The sequence below is a fragment of the Panthera uncia genome, chromosome B4 (assembly GCF_023721935.1).
Source record: "Panthera uncia isolate 11264 chromosome B4, Puncia_PCG_1.0, whole genome shotgun sequence".
Taxonomy (NCBI): Eukaryota; Metazoa; Chordata; class Mammalia; order Carnivora; family Felidae; genus Panthera; species Panthera uncia.
In genome coordinates this window covers 81,366,729-81,385,699 of record NC_064809.1, presented here as the reverse complement: position 1 = coordinate 81,385,699, position 18,971 = coordinate 81,366,729, and the positions used below count along the sequence as shown (strand labels likewise).

Here is an 18,971-nt window from a genome sequence, read left to right as displayed (position 1 = left end):
GGGGGACAGAGGATCTGAAGTAGGCTCTGTGCTGGCAGTGGAGAGCCTACCACAGGGCTCGAACTCACAAACTGTGAGATCATGACCTGAGCTGAAGTTGGGTGCTTAACTGACTGAGCCACCCAGACACCCTCAAAATAAATAAACTTAAAAAGTATATATTAAGAAAATAGTCCAAAAAAAGAAAAAAGAAAGAAAAGAGTCTTATTTACAATTGCATCAAAAAGGATAAAATACCTAGGAATAAATTTAGCCAAGGATGTGAAGGGTCTCTACACTGAATACAGTAAGATGTTGATGAAATAAGTTGAAGATACAAATAAATGGAAAGATATTCTCTGTTCATGGATTGGAAGAATTAATATTGTTAATATGTCCATACTACCTAAAGCAATCTAAAGATTCAGTTCAATTGCTACCCAAACTCCAGTGGTATTTTTCATGGGGATAGAACAATCCTAAAATTTGTATGGAACCACAAAAGACCCCAAATAGCCAAAGCAGTCTTGAGAAAGAAAAACAAAACTGGAGTCATCACACTTTTTTTTTTTAAGTTTGTTTTGAGAGAGAGAGAAAAAGTACGAGTGGGGGGAGGGGCAGAGAGAGGGAGAGAGAGAGAGAGAATCCCAAGCAGGCTCCACCTGGGCTCAGACCCACAAACCATGAGATGATGACCTGAGCTGAAGTCAGAAGCTTAACCAATTGAGCCACCCAGGAGCCCTCGCATCACACTTCTTGACTTCAAACTATATAGCAAAGCTATAATAATCAAAACAGTATGGTAACAGCATGAAAATGGTCATATAGATTGATGGAACAGATTAGAGAGCCCAGAAACAAACCCAGGCATATATGGTCAATAAATTTATGACACAGGAACCAAGAATATATAATAGGGAAGGACAGTCTTTTCAGTGTTGGGTAGACTGGACAACTGTCTTCTACCATATGTAAATATAAATGAAAAATGAATTAAAGACTTGGAAACAGACCTGAAGCCATAAAACCCTTAGAGGAAAACATTGGCAGTAAGCTCCTTGACTTCTGTATTGGTGATGAGTTTTTTGGATTTGACACCAAAAACAAAGGTACCAAAAGCAAAAATATACAAGTGGAACTACATCTAACTAAAAAGCTTTTGCATGCAGGCGCATGGCTGGCTCAGTTGGTAGAGCATGAGACTCTCGATCTTCTGGTCTTGAGTTTAAGCCTCATGTTGGATGTAGAGATTACTTAAAAAATAAAAAAAATAAAAAGTAAAAAGCTTTTTGCACAGTAAGGGAAACTCAAAATGAACGATCTGGTAGAAAAAAATTAGCAAATCATATCCAATAAAGGGTTAATATCCTCAAAATATATGAAGACCTCCTACAACTTAAATAGAAAAAACACAGTCTGCTTTAAAAATGAGCAGAGGAGGGGTGTCTGGGTGGCTCAGTTGGTTAAGTGTCTGACTTCAGCTCATGTCATGATCTCAGGGCTTGGCTCATGGGTTCAAGTTCTGCATCAGGCTCTATGCTGACAGCTCAGAGCCTGGAGCCTGATTCGGATTCTGTGTCTCTCTCTTTCTCTCTGCCCCTCACCTGCTAGCACTCTGCCTCTCTCTCTCTCTCAAAAATAAACATTAAAATTTTTTTTAAAAAATGGGCAGAGGAGGGGCGCCTGGGTGGCTCAGTCGGTTAAGTGTCCGACTTCGGCTCAGGTCATGATCTCACGGTCCGTGAGTTCAAGCCCCGCATTGGGCTCTGTGCTGACAGCTCAGAGCCTGGAGCCTGCTTCAGATTCTGTGTCTCCCTCTCTCTCTGACCCTTCCCTGTTCATGCTCTATCTCTCTCTGTCTCAAAAATAAATAAACATTAAAAAAAAAAATTTAAAAAAAAATGGGCAGAGGAACTGAATAGACATTAAAAAGTTTTTTTAGTGTTTATCTTAGAGAGAGAGAGAGAGAGCGCGCGCGCGAGCGTGGGGGAGGGGCAGAGAGAGAGGGAGACACAGAAACTGAAGCAGGCTCTGGCTCTGAGCTGTCAGCACAGAGCCTGACACGGGGCTCGAACCTGTGAACCATGAGATCATGACCTGAGTCAAAGTCGGATGCTTAATCGACTGAGCCACCCAGGGTGCCCCTAGACACTTTGTTTTGAAGTAGACATACTGATGAACAACAGGTACAGGACAAGGTGTTCAATGTTACTAATCATCAGGGAAATGCAAATCAAAATCACAGTGAGATACCACCTTATACTATTGTTAGAGTGGCTAGCATCAAAAAGATGAACTAACAAGTGTTGGCAAGGATGTGGAGAAAAGGGAGCTTTTTGTGCAGTGTTGGTGGGAATGTAAAGTGGTGCAGCCACTATGGAAAACAGTTCCTCAAGAAATTAAAAACAGAACTAAAAGTAGAAAAAATTTTACATTTTCATTTAAAAATATGAACCAGCAATCCTGCTTCTGGGTATATACCTGAAGAAAATAAAGTCACTATCTCTAAGAGGTATCTGCATCCCCATGTTCATTGTAGTATTAAACAAGAGCCATGACATGGAAACAACCCAAGTGTCTGGCAACAAATGAACAGATAAAATGTATGTGCATACAATGGAGTATTATGCAGACATAAAAAGAAATCCTGCCATTCGTGACAATGTGGTTGGACTTGAAGGGCATTATGCTAAGTGAAATAATGAAAGACAAAATACTCTGATCTCATTAATGATATGGAATCTAAAAAAACAAAACATAATTCATGGAAAAGAATGGTGGTTGCAGGGGTGGAGGTAGGCAAAATGGGTTAAGGTGGAGAAAATGTATAATCTTCCAGGTATGAAAAAAAGCCTTGGAGGTTTCATGTACAACATGGTGGCTGTAGTTAATAATACTGTGTTATATATTTGAAAGTTGTTAACAGTAGATCTTAACAGTTCTCATCACAAGAAACAGTTATAAATATGTCTGGCGATGGATGTTAACCAGACTTACTATGATCATTTTTCAATATATACATATATTGAGTCATGTTTTACACCAGTAACTAATATGTCGATTATATCACATATATCACATAAAGTGTGGGGGGGCAGATTTGGGGTTAGAAGAGTGTTGGTAGAGAGTTCACTTTTGGAAATATGTATCAGCTAATTGTGTAAATGAATCTGGAGCTCTAGAGAGAGGAAGGGATGTTTCAATCCAGGATGAGGTCACCAGGGCAAACTTGTGGAGTGATGAAGCCCCGGTAAATAGAATTTAAGAGGTACTTCTGGTTTGATGGCTTTGGACTTTAATGTAAAGATTGCTATTTGGGGGACGAAGGCAAGCCTGTGACTAGTATTTTGAGTAAGGAGCAAATATAAGCTGTGAGAAGCTGCTTGCTGCTTATACCACTTACAGGTACTTCAGAGTATGTTAGCTCTGTTATTTGTGCTAAAGGTGGACTTATTTTTATTGGGCCTTAGATGGAATGCATTTTAACTTTTATTTGAAGTTGGATATATTTGGCAATTCACAAAATTTTAATAAAGTTACTGTAACCTAGTTGCCAAGACATAGAAAGGCTAAAAATTGGTCCAGTGTCCCCAAACTTACAAGAAAGTTAAGTGAACAAAGAATGTGATATTATGTAAGTATAATAGATAATAGATAATATTATGTAAGTATAATAGATAATAGATCATTTATTTCTCACAATAATAATCCCCATGGAGTAGTACTGTAGTATCCTTATTTTATAGTTGAAGCTTAGAGTGTCTTTTGTCTGTTCAGACTGCTATAACAAAATGCCATAGACTGTGTGGCTTATCAACAACAGAAACTTATTTCTCACAGTTCTGGAGGCTGGGAGGTCCAAGGCACTAGCATGGTTGAATTCTGGTGAAGGCCTTCTTCCTGGTTCATAGCCAGCTGCTTCTCACTGTGTCCTCGCATGGTAGAATGGATAGGGATCTCTCTGGGACCTTTTTTATAAGGCACTAATCCCATTCACCTCCTAAAGGCCCCACTTCCTAATACTATCATTTTGGGAGGTTAGGGTTCAAAATGAATTTTGGCAGGACCCATGCAGACCATAACAGAGAGGTTAGGTTAGGTCATGCAGCCAGAGCATAACAGCTTCATGCCAAGGTCTGTGCCTGTAACCACCACCTGGAATTGGTTTTTCAGGACACAGCAAAATTTACATCGGATAGCTAAGAGTTTGGGTTAACGTTGTTTCTTATTCTTTTTCACCCCCAATTTTTTTTTTAATGTTTATTTATTTTGAGAGAGAGAGCACAAGCATGGGAGGGGCAGAGAGGGAGAGAGAATCCCAAGCAGGCTCTGTGCTGTCAGCGCAGAGCCTGACGTGGGACTCAAAAACTCACAAACCGTGAGGTCATGACCTGGGCTGAAATCAAGAACCTGACGCTTAACTGAGCCACCCAGGTGCCCCAATGTTTATTTGTTTTTGAGAGAAACAGCATGAGTGAGGGAGGGGCAGAGACAGAGGGAGAAAAAGGATCTGAAGCTGGCTTTGTGCTGACAGCAGTGAGCCCCATAGGGGGCTTGCACTCATGAACCCTGAGATCATGACCTGAGCTGAAGTTGGAAGCTCAATGGACTGAGCCACCCAGATGCCCCTACCCCAGCTTTTTTATTTGGAAGAATTCTGAACCTATAGAAAAGTCGGAAGAGTGATACACTGAATATCAGTATGACATTTACCTATATTTATCAAATATTTTATTGCATTTGTGCTCTCTCACTCTCTTTACCCCCTTCTTCACTCTTCTTTTTCTGTATCCACCTTTCTCTCTCCCTTCCCTCCCTACACATATATACATTATTGTTCATTGTATATCAAGAATTTTTATTAGTGTATTAGGAAATCTGGAAACTTTTATTAGCATATTACAGACATTCAGAAAACTTCACCTCAAAATTTCTTAAGCATCTATTGCCTAAAAACAAGTTGTTTTCCTGTATCACCATAATCATACTATCAAACTTATTATCACATTCAAAATATTTTACAGTGGTATAATAGTTAATGCAATAGTCTATACTCAGATTTGCTCAATTATCTCAATAATTGAGATACTGCTTTATAGCTTTCCTTCCAATCCTGGATTTAGTCAAGGATCATATGTTGCATTTAATTGTCATTTTTGTTTTTGTTTTTTTTTAATCTTTTAATTCAGAGCAGTTCTCCCCCGTTTTTGTTTTTAATGTCATTGATATTTTTTAGAGACCAGGCTAGTTATGTTGAAGAATGTGTCACAATTTGGCTTTGTCTTGATTAGATTCAGGTTAAACATTTTTGGCAAGATGTTATGTGTGTCTCTGTGTACATAATGTCCTTTTGTTCCATTGTTGGTGATAAAAAGTTTGGTCACTTAGTTATGTTGATGTCAGCTACATTTCTTCTTTGTAAAGGTACCTTTTCCCCTTTGTAATTAAGCAGTCTGTGGAATGATACTTTTAAAAATGTGTGACCTTTCTATTCCTTAATGTTTTACTCAGTGGTATTAACATGCATTTATGTTCCTTGCCTGAATTGGTTATTACATTGGTGGTCATGCAAAATGTTGATTCTCTCATAAATTCTACGTTTTCTAGTTGGTGGTGTTCTAAAAGGAAGAGTTTTATTTTTACTCCCCCTCCCTTTTTTTTTTTTTTTTTTTTAAGTTTATTTTGAGAGAAAGAAAGCGTGTGAGCAGGTGAGGGACAGAGAGAGAGGAGAGAGACAATCCCAACAAGGCTCAGCCCAGAGCCCGACCTGAGTAAAGATCAAGAGTTGGACACTTAACTGACTGAGCCACACAGGTGCCCCTCCTTTTTTTGTTTTTGATGGTTACTGTAGACTTGGTATTTTTAAAAAATTCAATATGTTATAATCTATTGCTGTTAAAAATACCATATTCAGTATTAAAAATACAGCAAATTTGTTGTAAATTTGGTCAGTGGGAGCCCTATCAAACTGATTCCTATGTCCTTTTGACGTGATCCTCTCTGGCACTGCAAGGTGTTTCAGGTTCACTTTGTACTTTACCTGCCCCAGACCTGGAGTAAATCATTTCTGCAAGGAACCCTGATTCCTTTAGTGACAAATGATTCCTTAAAAAAATTTTTTTAATGTTTATTAATTGTGAGAGAGAGAGACAGACAGAGACAGAGTGTGAGTGGGGGAGGGACAGAGAGAGAGGGAGACACAACCCGAAGCAGGCTCCAGGCTTGAGTTGTCAGCACAGAGCCCTATGCGGGCCTTGAACTCCTGAGCCATGAGATCATGACCTGAGTCTAGGAAACTGACATGAAGTTGGTTATTTATTATTGTATTGAACATTTCTGTTGGGAGTATAGTTTTTGTGGTTCCTTATAGAGGTCTGATGTTTTAGAGAATCCAAAAAGAGTTAGCCTTAGAATTATGATCTGGTATACCCCAATCACTTATGGTCCAACAGCTTGAGAACATATTCCACTCTGGGACTCTACATGAAACAAGATAGGTCAGTTCCTTCCACAAAAACATTTTACACTGAAGGTGAAATCCATTAAGCCTATTGGTATGTTCATTGATGTGGAAACAAATCAGTTGTAAGGAAAGTCACCATGTGCTATTAACCTGTTCTGTTGAAATATTTAAAATCCTGTCCTGTTATCCCTATGGAAGAAGTTATAACCTTTGTTTTTGGAGGAGGGGTGTTATTCATTTTCAGAAATTATAGGTAATATTTTAATTAACACCATTACTAGCCTATCAGTTGATTATATGGCTTATATATTTATTCTTTTATGTGGATGACTGCTCTAGGATTACTTAAGAAATTAGCTGCCTGGCAACATAAAAGTTCAGATATTAAAGTGAATTGCATGCCTTCCAACTATTTCTATTACTTGTCTAAATTTAGAACCATGTAGAGTTCCTGCAGAATTGAAATCTCTGGGGATTTTAATAGTCAAGACAGACAATATTCAGCTTTTCAGAGTAAAGAAGAAAGGTAGTTTCAAATTAATTTTTGCACTGTCACTCAGACTACTTAATTAAGACACAGAGTCCAGTGAAAAGTCAGGACTGTTCTGAGAATTTTATTTGACTGTTGCTGAAAACTTGTTAGAACCTACGCTCTGGATGTGAAAGGGATCATTTTTTTCCCCTCCTAGGTGAATTGCTGGGAGCTATCCACTATTCTTTCCTTACTGTCTCCCCAAATTATGCTTGATAAGTACAGTTCTTACACTTTACCTGGATGGATGAGGCATTCATTACATCTGAGCTAGAGATCAGGTGAGCATTATATTTGGGTACTTGTGGATGAATTTTAGGACACTGGAATTGTTTTGCATGTGTGTGAATTCAGATTTTTGTGGGATATTTTGAGGAGAAACTTATTCTATATACGTTTAACTGTACATAAAATGTGAAAATCTGTTGATGCAGTTGGTAGACTTCAACAAAAGAAATAAGAAATAAAAAGTTATTTTGAGTAACTAATTTAAATATAAGTTAAAATTGAGTAAGATTTTACATATAGAATGAATATGTGTTTACTACCTGATTTGGCAATTGGAAATGTAGGACTTTGCTGCTACTATGGTAAGAAATTTTAAGGATGCTGGAAAAAGGCCAAAAAATTATTATAAACCAAGAAAAATCCATAAAAATGAAGTGTATGGGTTTTTTTCACACTAGATTTATACGAATGGGGAAATGTAAACAAAGTAAAAACAAATCTATATATTACTCTCATTGAATTAAGCCTATGTGCTTTTTTTTCCCCCCTCCCTTTCCTTTCTGCTGGGGTTTCCATGGATGAATTCTAGAAGTGAGGGACCTTGTTCCTTGGAGAAATGAGCTGCCCTCAAAGAATATACTGTTTATTGAGACAAAATGTTATGAAGGAGGTAGCAGGATAATTTTTATTTTATTTTTTGCTTATCTCTATATAAAAGGAGCATTAATTTCTTTTAAATTAGAGGGAAAATCAGTTATTTTAAAACACCTATTAAAAGAGTAAAGGGACTATAAAATCAATTCTTAAAACTTGTAAGTACTCCAGTAGACTTATTTTCCAACACTCTTGATTGGTTTTCAGTTAGATAGTGAGTTCTTTGTTTCCTGGGCTTTCAGACTATTTTGGGGGGGTAAGCTGTCTTTTTATATTGTAGCTGAAGTTTTTATTAAATAACTTCATATTTAACCAATCACTTAATTAACATAATTTCTGTTTAAACCTAGTAATATATAATTCTCTTTCTTTGAAAGAGTGTAAATATGCCCATTTGAATTCTGGGAGGAAAAGCTTGTGCTTAATAAGCTTGCCTAAACTTGCTGGAAACTTACCATTTTGATGTCATGAAAGGGATCCCTGTAAAATTTGAAGAAAATATTATGTGCTTTTACTAGAATAAGAACTTAATTTTAGCACGAAATAGTCCTTAGGGCGACAAGGAAGAATATTACATTTTTCCATAGGTCCCAAGGTTTTTCCAGAGACATCTTGGGTGTCGTGTAAGGTACTTGGGACTATTAGAGTGTTCAGCCTCATTCTAGGGCTGTGGGATCAAAAATGTGTGTGTGTGTTAAAGGACCTTGCTGGCTGGTTGTGGAGATAAAACATGAATATTTGATGATTAAAGTAACAATAGGTATAATGGATTCATTCTGTAATATAAATAGTGCAGTGTAATTTAGTTGAATCTAGTTGTTTAATGCAAATACAAAAAGGAAAGAGAAAAACCAATATGGAAAAGTAGGGAAGGAGTTAGATATTGAACTGGGCTTCAAATAAAGATTAGTATCCAAATTCATTTCAGTGTTTGTATTCAGTATATATATATATATAAATATATATATATATTCAGTACATATAAAGTGTATATATTACTGTATATATTATATATATTTAGTATATATAATATATATTATATAATACATTATTATATTAATGTATTATATAACAACATTATTATAGATAATATATGTTATATGATACATGTTATATACAATATAATGTTATTATACATAATATATATCCAGTATTTGTATTCAGTATATGTATTATATAATACTATATAACAGTATATATGTATATATAATATGTTGTATAACATATAATGTATAATATATATTCAGTATCTATTCAGTGTATGCATAATACATAATATATTGTAATACTACATATAATACATATTCAGTATATATAATATATATTATATATTCAGTATTTGTATTCAGCATATATATAAAGAAATATATATGTAAATGTATATTTGTATATAAACAAATCTATAAAAATATATAAATATATATGTAAAGAGATATATGTTTATATATCTGTGCAAAGATGTATATATATCTTTGCATATATATTTCTTTTTTGAGATTTGCTTTCTAAAAAACTTACGGAAAATTTCAAATGTCCAAAAGCCACGGGAATAGTGAAATAAACCGGCATATACAGTTATCAGTTTATGGTTAACTTTGTTTCATCTATTCTCCTACCAACCCCCCTCCTCCAATTGTTTTGAAGCATATCTGTGACGTATTATTTTGTTCATAAATATTTCAGTATAAATCTCTAAAAAATAAGGACTTAAAAATTTTTTTTAATGTTTGTTTATTCTTGAGAGAGAGAGAGAGAGAGAGAGAGACAGAGCATGAGCAGGGGAGGGGCAGAGAGAGAGAGGGGAACACAGAATCTGAAGCAGGCTCCAGGCTCTGAGGTGTCAGCACAGAGCCCTATGGGGTTAAAACTCACAAGCTGTGAGATCATGACCTGAGCCGAAGCCAGATGCTTAACTGACTGAGTCACCCAGGCGCCCCTAAAAAATAAGGACTTTAGAAAACATAGTACCAAAACCATTTCTACATTCAAAATAATTAACAATAATTACTTAATATTAAATATCTGTTGTTCCTATTTCCTTGATTATATCATAAGTTGTTATTTATTTATTTGTTTATTTATTGATGAGGGAGAGAAAAAGGGAGAGAGAATCCCAAACAGACTAATAGCATGGAGCCTGACGTAGGGGTCAATCCCACAAACTGAGAGAGATCATGACCTGAGCCGAAATCAAGAGTCGGATGCTTAACTGACTAAGCCACCTAGGTGCCCTTAGGTGTTTTTTTGTTTTGTTTTGTTTTTTAGAGAGAGAGAGTCCATGAGCAGGGGAGAAGAGCAGAGGGAGAGGGCGAGAGAATCTTAAGCAGGCTCCATGCTCAGCATGGGGGTTGACTTGTGGCTGGATCCCATGACCCTGGGATCATTGTCTGAGCCAAAATCAAGAGTCAGAAGCTCGACCAACTGAGGCATCCAGGCTCCCCTGTATCATAAGTTGTTAAAACAGCCTATCTGTTTAAAATGGCATCCAAATAAAAAAAAAAAAAAAGGATCCAAATAAAGTCTGTACCTTATAGTTGGTCAATGTAGTTTTTTAAGTCTCTTTATCTAAAAGATTTCCACTCTCTTTTTTTTCTTTGCAGTTTATTTGTTGAAGGAACTGGGTCATCTGTTCAGTAGTTTCCCACAGATGGATTTGGTGATTGACATCATAGTAGTGTCATGTAACATGTTTCTCTATCCTCTGTATTTCCTTTAAATTGGCAGTTACATCTAGAGACTTGACCAGATTTAGATTCACTGTTTTTGGTTAGAATACTTCATAGTGTGCTTCTGTCAGGAGAAGGTGTGTGATGTCTGTTAGTCTCATATTTTGTGATGTCAACAGCCATTGATGATCATTGTTTACATTTCCTTCATTAGGGGTTATAAAATGGTAGTACTCAGATTCTATCATTTCTTCATTTATTTTAGCTGGAATTTTTTTTTTTTTTCTAAAAAGAAATACTTCTTTTCATCACCTGTTTGGCACAGGAAAGGTGCGACAGACAAATGCTTGAGCCTTTTAATTAACAGTTATTACTGTTTGCAAAAAATGAATTTGTTCACTAACATCCTGCAAAGGTGTCTGATAAGTTTTTTAAATATTGTCATTATAAACTCTGAGATTTAAGCCTATTTCTGTGTTTCAGCCAATTACAATTTTATCTGTATTGATGTCTCATTGATTGTCTCATCTTGGCAAATGGGAGCTTCTTCAGGTTGGCTCCAGTATCTTTTTGATGTGATCCTGTTAGCTATGATAGCTTGTTTGTTTTCTGGCTGACATGATGTTCTGAAATCGTCTATTACATACCCAATCCCTGGGCGTGCATCAGCCCATTGCCCCTGAAACTCTGGTTCCTTTGTGTGGAAAAAATGGAAAATGGTTAGAGACCAGTCTGGGTGAAAGAGGTATTAATTGCTTAGTGAATTGGTCTTTGTTTCTTGCTGTTTTCAGGGAATAAGGCTAGGAAATAAGGTGCCTTTTTTTTGTTTTTTTGGATGAATCTTTTTTTTTTAAGTTTGTTTATTTTGAGAGAGAGAGCACGTGTGCGAGTGAGAGCATGAGTGGGGGAGGGGTAGAGAGAGCACAGAGCCCGACGCAGGGCTCTCACCCATGAACTGTGAGATAATGACCTAAGCTAAAATCAGGAGTTGGACACTTAACCAATTAATCACCCAGGTGTCCCCCCCACCCCCACCAGCTTTAAGAAAGTATATCACAAGTTCATATCAGTGTTTCCAATTCAAAGTCAGGACCATAGATTTTTTTACTTAACATCTTCCATCTTACAGAGGTTTGCATTTTTCAAATTACAAACGTAATATACACTCATTTTAAGAAATTTAAATAATTCAGAATTATGTAAGGTAAAAGATGGAAGGAAGATCCTGATCCTGCCCCAAAATCACTAGTTAACCACTTAACACAATTAATTCAAAGGTTTCATAGTGGCTGTCTTTTTATTTTTATGTCAATTATAGTTACCTGGCTTAGGCAGCACTGAACATACAGTTAAAAATTAGGGATTGACATTTCTTGAGGCGAGGGAAAAAAAGATGAGAGGTTATTCCTTACATGAAATGAAGATTCTTACATATTTTTAGATTTACTTTTTGAATTGGTGTTACATTTGCATGATTCAAAATGCTAAGGATAGAAAAAAAGCAGAGTGAGGTTTTTTCTTGCTTTTGTAACCCAACTAGTCAGTTCTTCTTTCCAGAGACAACTATGTGCATCCTATGTTTTTGTGCATCCTATGTTCTTATAAACATAAAGTATACATATATGTGTAACTGTGTATGTATGTTATTTCCTCCATTTTACAAAAATGGTTCTTTGTCTTGCGTTTTTTTACTTAGCAATATAACTTATAAGTACATCAAGAATAGCTTATTCTTGTGTGTGTCTACAGAGTATTACAGGATATGTTTGTACTGTTTATTTTATCATTCTCTTATTAAAGAGAAGTTTGATTTTTTTCCCCCACGTCTTCGCAGTTACAAAGAGTGCTGCATAACCTTGTACAAATGTCATTTTCCATATTTGGAATAATTAATTTTTTAAAAATGTTGTTTTTTAAAAAAATTTTTAATGTTTATTTTTTGAAAGAGAGCGACAAAGCATGAACAGGGGAGGGGCAGAGAGAAACAGAGACACAGAATCTGAAGCAGGCTTCAAGCTCCGAGCTGTGAGCATAGAGCCCGACGTGGGGTTCAAACTCAACGACCCGTGAGATTATGACCTGAGTTGAAGTCGAACGCTTTAACCAACTGAGCTACCGAAGGCTCCCCTAAAAAATTTTTTTTGATATTTATTTATTTTTGAGAGAGAGAGAGAGAGAGAGAGAGTGTGTGTGTGTGTGTGTGTGTGTGTGTGTGTGTGTGTGAGTGGGGGAGGGGCAGAGAGAGGAGGAGACAGAATCTGAAGCAGGCTCTGAGGTGTCAGCAAAGAGCCTGACGCGGGGCTTGAACCCACAAACTGTGAGATCATGGCCTGAGCCAAAGTCAGATGCCACCCAGGCACCCCTCGAATAATTAATTATTAAAGTAAATTGCTAAGGGTGTATACTTGTGTAAATTTTAAACATATGGTAAAATGACCTTTTTTATTTTTATTTTTTGAGAGAGGGCACAAGTGAGCGTTGGACAGAGAGAGGGAGAGAGAGAGAATGAATCTGAGTAGGTGGAGAGAGAGAGAGATAAAGAGATAGAGAAGTGGAGTTCGCCCAAAGCGGGGCTCATGTTCATCTGAAGTGGGGCTTGTGTTCACCCAAAGCAGGACTCAGACTCATGAACTGTGAGATTGTGACCTGAGCCGAAGTCAGAAGCTTAACAGACTGAGCCACCCAGGTGCCCCAGTAAAATTGCCTTCTACAAATATAGGTATTTTACATTGCCACCGGCACCTGATTCCAGATTTGAGACAGAAGATTTGGTTATGTGCATATATACAAAATAACCAATTTGAAGTTTTTTCATCCATGTGTGTTTACAGTGGAGTACTGATGTCATAGACATCAGATTACATTGTAGTTTTTTTTCTTTCTACATACAATTAATTGAGTGCCTATGAAAAAATATAGTCTTTGCTCTCAACTGTAAGCAGATATATCAGGTGAACTTTACCTAAGTTCTCTGGGCCTTGAAGGATAAGAGTGGGCAGGGGAAATTCTAAATTAGCAAACTTTTGGGGCACCTAGGTGGCTCAATTAAGTGGCTGACTTCGGCTTAGGTCATCATCTCATGATTCGTGAGTTTGAGCCCCGCATGGGGTTCTCTCCTGTCAGTGCGGAGCCTGCTTCTGTCCTCTGTCTCCCTCTCTCTCTGCCTCTCCCCATGCCCTCTCTCTCTCAAAAGTGAATAAACATTAAAAAAAAATTAGCAAACTTTTTGGTCTCGGACCCTTGACCCTTTTAAAAATTATTACAGGGGCGCCTGGGTGGCTCAGTCGGTTAAGCGTCCGACTTCAGCTCAGGTCACGATCTTGCAGTCCGTGAGTTCGAGCCCTGCATCGGGCTCTGGGCTGATGGCTCAGAGCCTGGAGCCTGCTTTGGATTCTGTGTCTCCCTCTCTCTCTGCCCCTCCCCCGTTCATGCTCTGTCTCTCTCTGTCTCAAAAATAAATAAACGTTAAAAAAAATTTTTTTTAATAAAAAATAAAAATTATTACAGACTCCAAAGAACCTTTTATTTATGTGGGTTATATGTACCAATATTTACAATATTGGAAATCAAAACTAAGAAAATATTTAAATATTAGTTCATTAAAATCATACTAAGTTCCTTACATATTAATTTATATAACACAGTTTTTAATGAAAAAACTTAAAAAAAATTTTTTTAACATTTATTCATTTTTGAAAGGCAGAGAGAGACGAGCACGAATGGGGGAGGGGCAGAGAGAGAGGGAGACACAGAAACAGAAGCAGGCTCCAGGCTCTGAGCTATCAGCACACAGCCGACGCAGGGCTCGAGCTCATGGACCGTGAGATCGTGACCTGAGCCGAAGTCGGCCACTTAACCGACTGAGCCACCCAGGTGCCCCTATGAAAAAAAACTTTTTTAAACAAAAGATTTAGTGAGAAGGAAGGACATGGTTTTACATTTTTGCAAATCTCTTTAATGTCTGGATTAAATAGAAGGCAGCTGGATTCTTACATCTGCATCAGCATTCGGTCTGTTGCAGTATGTCATTTTGCTTGAAGTATATGAGAAAAAATCCAGCTGCAGAGATTTGTAGTGGGAAAATAGAGAAGTATCTTAATATCTTTGGGTAATTGGATAGCCTTTGATACTGTACCCAAACTCAACATGTGGTAGTTTCTTCAAGGTTAGTTGCAGTGTAGAATCTGGAACCATGTTAATGAACTTTTGTACTTGGTGACATTAAAATTCAATTGTTTACTTTGTACATTGAATGGATCTTTTATCCATGTATGATTTTGAATCATCGTGAATTGGTCAACTGGAAAATATTGGTTTACTGAGTTACACAGAACTTCCAAATGTTTGACACAGTTCATTATTCAATTAAAAAAATCACATTCATTAATATCACCATCATTTCATTGGGAAAGTCTTAAGTATTGAGAAGTTGTCAAGCTCACAAAAGATACCCTTTTTCAAAATTTTGATTTTTAAAAACTTGAATTTTATCACTGCAACAAGTACTATCTCATTTGTTTTCTTTGAAGGAACAGGCTCACTTTGTTCATTTCTGTGAAGACTGTTGCCACATAACAATAGTTTGCCTGTCGGTTGCTTACTCAAGAGGTAGTGATATGCCACGAAAAAAGTTCAGCTTGCAGCTCAGTTGCTTTTCCTTGAGACAATTATTGTCCTTCGATTGATATGCTGCAGAACTATAGACTTCCATTTTTCATTTAGATTATTAAAAAGATGTACTCAAGAGTGGAAATTTAATAACATTATTAATTTTTACTGTTTGCTCAAGGAATGTATAAGTAAAGTTTATCTCTCCTTTTTTAAACTGCAGGTGTTGGGTGGTACTAGTATAGTTTGATGCCCCTGCCTTGATTTATGCTAAGGCAGTGGCAGTTATACCTACCATTTCACCATGGTAAAAAAAGGCATATAACATCTTAGTATTATTATGAAAAATTAGATCTTGGTGTTATGAAAATAGCGGACCTCTTAGATTTCCTGAGACCATACTCCACGAACTGCTGTTCTAGGTAGAGCACGATTACATAGCCAGAGATACTGAGGTGAGAAAAAAAGCATCGGTTTCAAGGTCAACTACAAGTAATTTGTTATGAAACTCGGGATATATGGAGAAAAGGAGAAAAGGTAGTCAGAGGCCAGATTATAAAGGAATTTAAGTATCCTGCTAAAGAGTGCTGAATTTATCCTATAAAAAATGGAGAGTCTTTGGAGGATTTTTAAAGCAGGGAGTGTGTGTGGTAGGGGTGTTGGTGGTTGATGCCATCAAATTTGTTTTTTGTTTTTTTTTCAAAATGCGGCTGTTTTTATTGATCTGAAATACTGATATAATATAAGTGAAAACTGTTATATGCAAGCAGCCTTCCGGTGAGCCTCCTTTGGCAACCACTCTCCCACCACCCTTCTCCCATCAACCTTCTCGAGAAATCAAATTTGTATTTTTTAAAGATCACCCTTATCACAGTGTGTCTTGTAAGGAGGACAGTGGAAAATGATGAGGTTTTAAATGAAGGCACTGACTTGGCCGTGGAGCCACAGAAGGCCAGGCTGTACAAACCAGTGCAGACGTTAAAATGTGACCTTCCTAAAGCAGAACTAAGCCTAGCAGCATCTGTTGGTTGGCTGGATGGTCAGGCGCACAACCAGCCGCGTCCATCATCGTGTCACACAAGCTAATCCCTCAAATACTCTTGTATTGGCAGAATCACTATTCTGACTTTTATTACCATAGTTTTGTCTGTTTTCGAATTTCATGTTAATAGAATCATATAGTAGATGATCTTTTCTTTCTTACTTACCATTGTCTTTGAGATTCATGAGTGTAGCTTCCTATAGCAATGGTTTTTCTTTTATCATTGCTACGGAGTATTTCATTTTCTGACTGTACCGTAAGTTTTTCATTGAGTTGTTTACAGCTTGGGACTATGATGAATAATACTGCTGTGAACATTTTGTGTGTGTCTTTTCACAGACATAAGCACTCACTTCTATTAGTTATATACCCAGGAATGGAATTGCTAGTTCGTGGGGTATATATGTATGTTTGAGTACTACCAGTTTTCCAAAGTGGTCATATTAATTTATTCTCTTGCCAGCAATGTATGCCAGTTCTGGTTGTACTATGTCTTTGACTAAATATTGTCAGTCCTTTTAATTGTAGCTGTTAGGGTCTAGTGCTGTCTTTCTGTGGCTTTAATTTGCATTTCCCTGATGACAACTGATGTGTGGAATATCTTTTTTTATGTTTATTTATTTTTGAGAGAGAGAGAGAGTGGGAGCCGCCGAGGGGCAGAGAGAGAGAGAGAGAGAGAGAGAGAGAGAGAGAGAATCCAAAGCAGGCTCCAGGCTCTGAGCAGTTAGCACAGAGCCCAATGCAGGGCACAAACCCATGAACCGTGAGATCATGACCTGAGCTGAAGTCAGATGCTTACCTGACTGAGCCACCCAAGCGCCTCTGATGTGTGGAGTGTCTTTATATGCATATTGGCCTTTTAAGGATCCTCTTTGGTGAGGTGCCTTTCAACTCTTGTCCATTTAAGAAGTTGGGCTATTTGTCTTTTTCTTATAGATATATAGATCTTTTTTGTATATGTTGAATATGAGTCCTTTGTGGGATACATATATTTGTACGTATCTTCTCCAGGTATTTAAACATGGACTAGATGCAGGAACAAATTTATTAATCTGGGTGTTTTGCTGGGATTCTGTGGTATATGTCTTATCAGTTAAAGGTGGTTCTATATCTTATTCTTTAGAGATTCTAGTTTCCTTTCATGATGGGAATGTACATGCTGCTTTTGAGTGTGTCACTGTTGATGTTTTGAATTAGTCTCAACTGATTGTGGGTGTGTCTGTTATCTATTGCTGTGGACCAAACCACTCGAAATCTTAATGGCTTAAAACAACTATTTGCTTATGATTAAGTGGGCTGGCAATTTAGGCAGAGTTCATCTGGCTTGCCTCTATTCCACATGATATTTGCTGGGCTTACTCATGTGTTTTGATCAGTTGGCAGGCTGGCCAGGGGCTGGTTGTACTGAATAGCCCCACTCCAGCATTGTCCATCATTAGGCTGGAGCTGTCATCCAGAGTGCTGTGGCCTCTCCTGCAGTCTGTCTTGCATGGTGACTAGGTTCCAACAGAACAAGAGTGAAAGTTGAAAGGTTTCCTAAGGCCTGGGCTCAGAAATTGCACAGTGTCTTCATGTTGCATTTTATCGACCACAAGTCCAGCTCAGATGCAAGGGGTGACGAAATGAACACCACTTCTTTTGTTTATTTTTGAGAGAGAGAGAGTATAAGCAGGGAAGGGGCAGAGAGGGGGGACAGAGGATCTGAAGCAGGCTCTGTGTGGATAGGCTGACAGCAGCAAGCCTGATGTGAAGCTCGAACTCAGGAACCGAACGGCAAGATCATGACCTGAGCTGAAGTCGGACGCTTAACCGAAACCTAACTACCCGGCGTCCCTCAACTCCACTTCTTGATGGAAATTGCTGCAAATAATTTGTGGTCATGTTTGATCTACAACATTGCTCTTCCTTGTTTGTTTGTTTCCTTCTTTCTCCTTTTGTCTCTCTTCATTTTAAATGAAGTGGATAGTTTGTGGGTTGTTTTTGTTTTTTAATTGACTTGTCTTTCTTCTTGAAGTTTATATTAGAACAAAACTTACTTGCTTAAAGGATGCCTTCTGTGATTACTTACTGTGGCCTAGGACAAGACATTTTTAAGCCCAAACTTTGGGACTGTTTGCCAAATTACCTTAGTAATACCAAACATCTGTTAATGCTGAAGAGATTAGTTTCTTCCCCAGGTAATTTTGATCTTTTTTTTTTTTTTAATCCTTTTAAAAAAAAATTGGTTAAGACCTGAAGGTTAACATTCTGGTGCTTTTATGGGCTGTGTTCCTCCATGTTTTGTTAGTCATCTAGAGATACTAATAGGGACCTGAAATGACAACTTTTTTTTTTCCAAAGTGCTTAGTGAAGTCAGGAAGGTAAAGGCTCCACAGCTGGAGAAGGTGTCTGGGCTGTAGTTGTCTTGGGGAGACAGTGTTTTTATGTGTGAAATAAAACAAGAATCTTGGGCAAGGTGCAGATGTCAGTGACCTGTCAGCCCATCAGGATGAATCAGCTGATGTCCTAGATGAGGTGACAATGTCAGCACAGTCAGCCCCTTACCCTGAGTTTATTGGGCCTCTCATTAAGGTAGCTGTCATAGCCCTTAGTTTAGAAAAGTCAGAGTCATTGTTCAAGATTCACCTGACTTTAAACATTATTTATTTTGGAGGGGGAAGGTCACTTTCAGTGTAAGAGTACAATTGGAAGTGACATGTGGCTGGTTTGCAGATTACAGCCATTTTGGTGTGCCCAAGTGTTACAGTTGTTAGGATCTTTAAAACTTGTCTCCAGGTGACTAGAGGCAATTTATTCTGC

The 18,971-nt window shown here is 37.5% G+C and overlaps 1 protein-coding gene across 48 annotated transcripts in view; it reads left to right on the top strand.

The window, feature by feature from the left end:
* Nucleotides 1-18,971, top strand: part of R3HDM2 (R3H domain containing 2) — a 161,456-nt gene that overhangs the window by 16,558 nt on the left and 125,927 nt on the right. For 18 of the 48 annotated variants that reach the window (XM_049625770.1, XM_049625801.1, XM_049625799.1 and 15 more), the window contains exon 1: nucleotides 1,969-7,255. The exons of 12 other annotated variants lie outside the window; for them this stretch is intronic. In XM_049625770.1, coding sequence (XP_049481727.1) covers nucleotides 7,218-7,255 — 38 coding nt within the window. In that variant the 5' untranslated portion in view covers nucleotides 1,969-7,217. Of the gene's footprint in view, nucleotides 1-1,966; nucleotides 7,256-18,971 lie in introns of those variants that run through there. 18 more of the 48 variants (XM_049625782.1, XM_049625785.1, XM_049625774.1 and 15 more) reach the window with 8 other exon arrangements.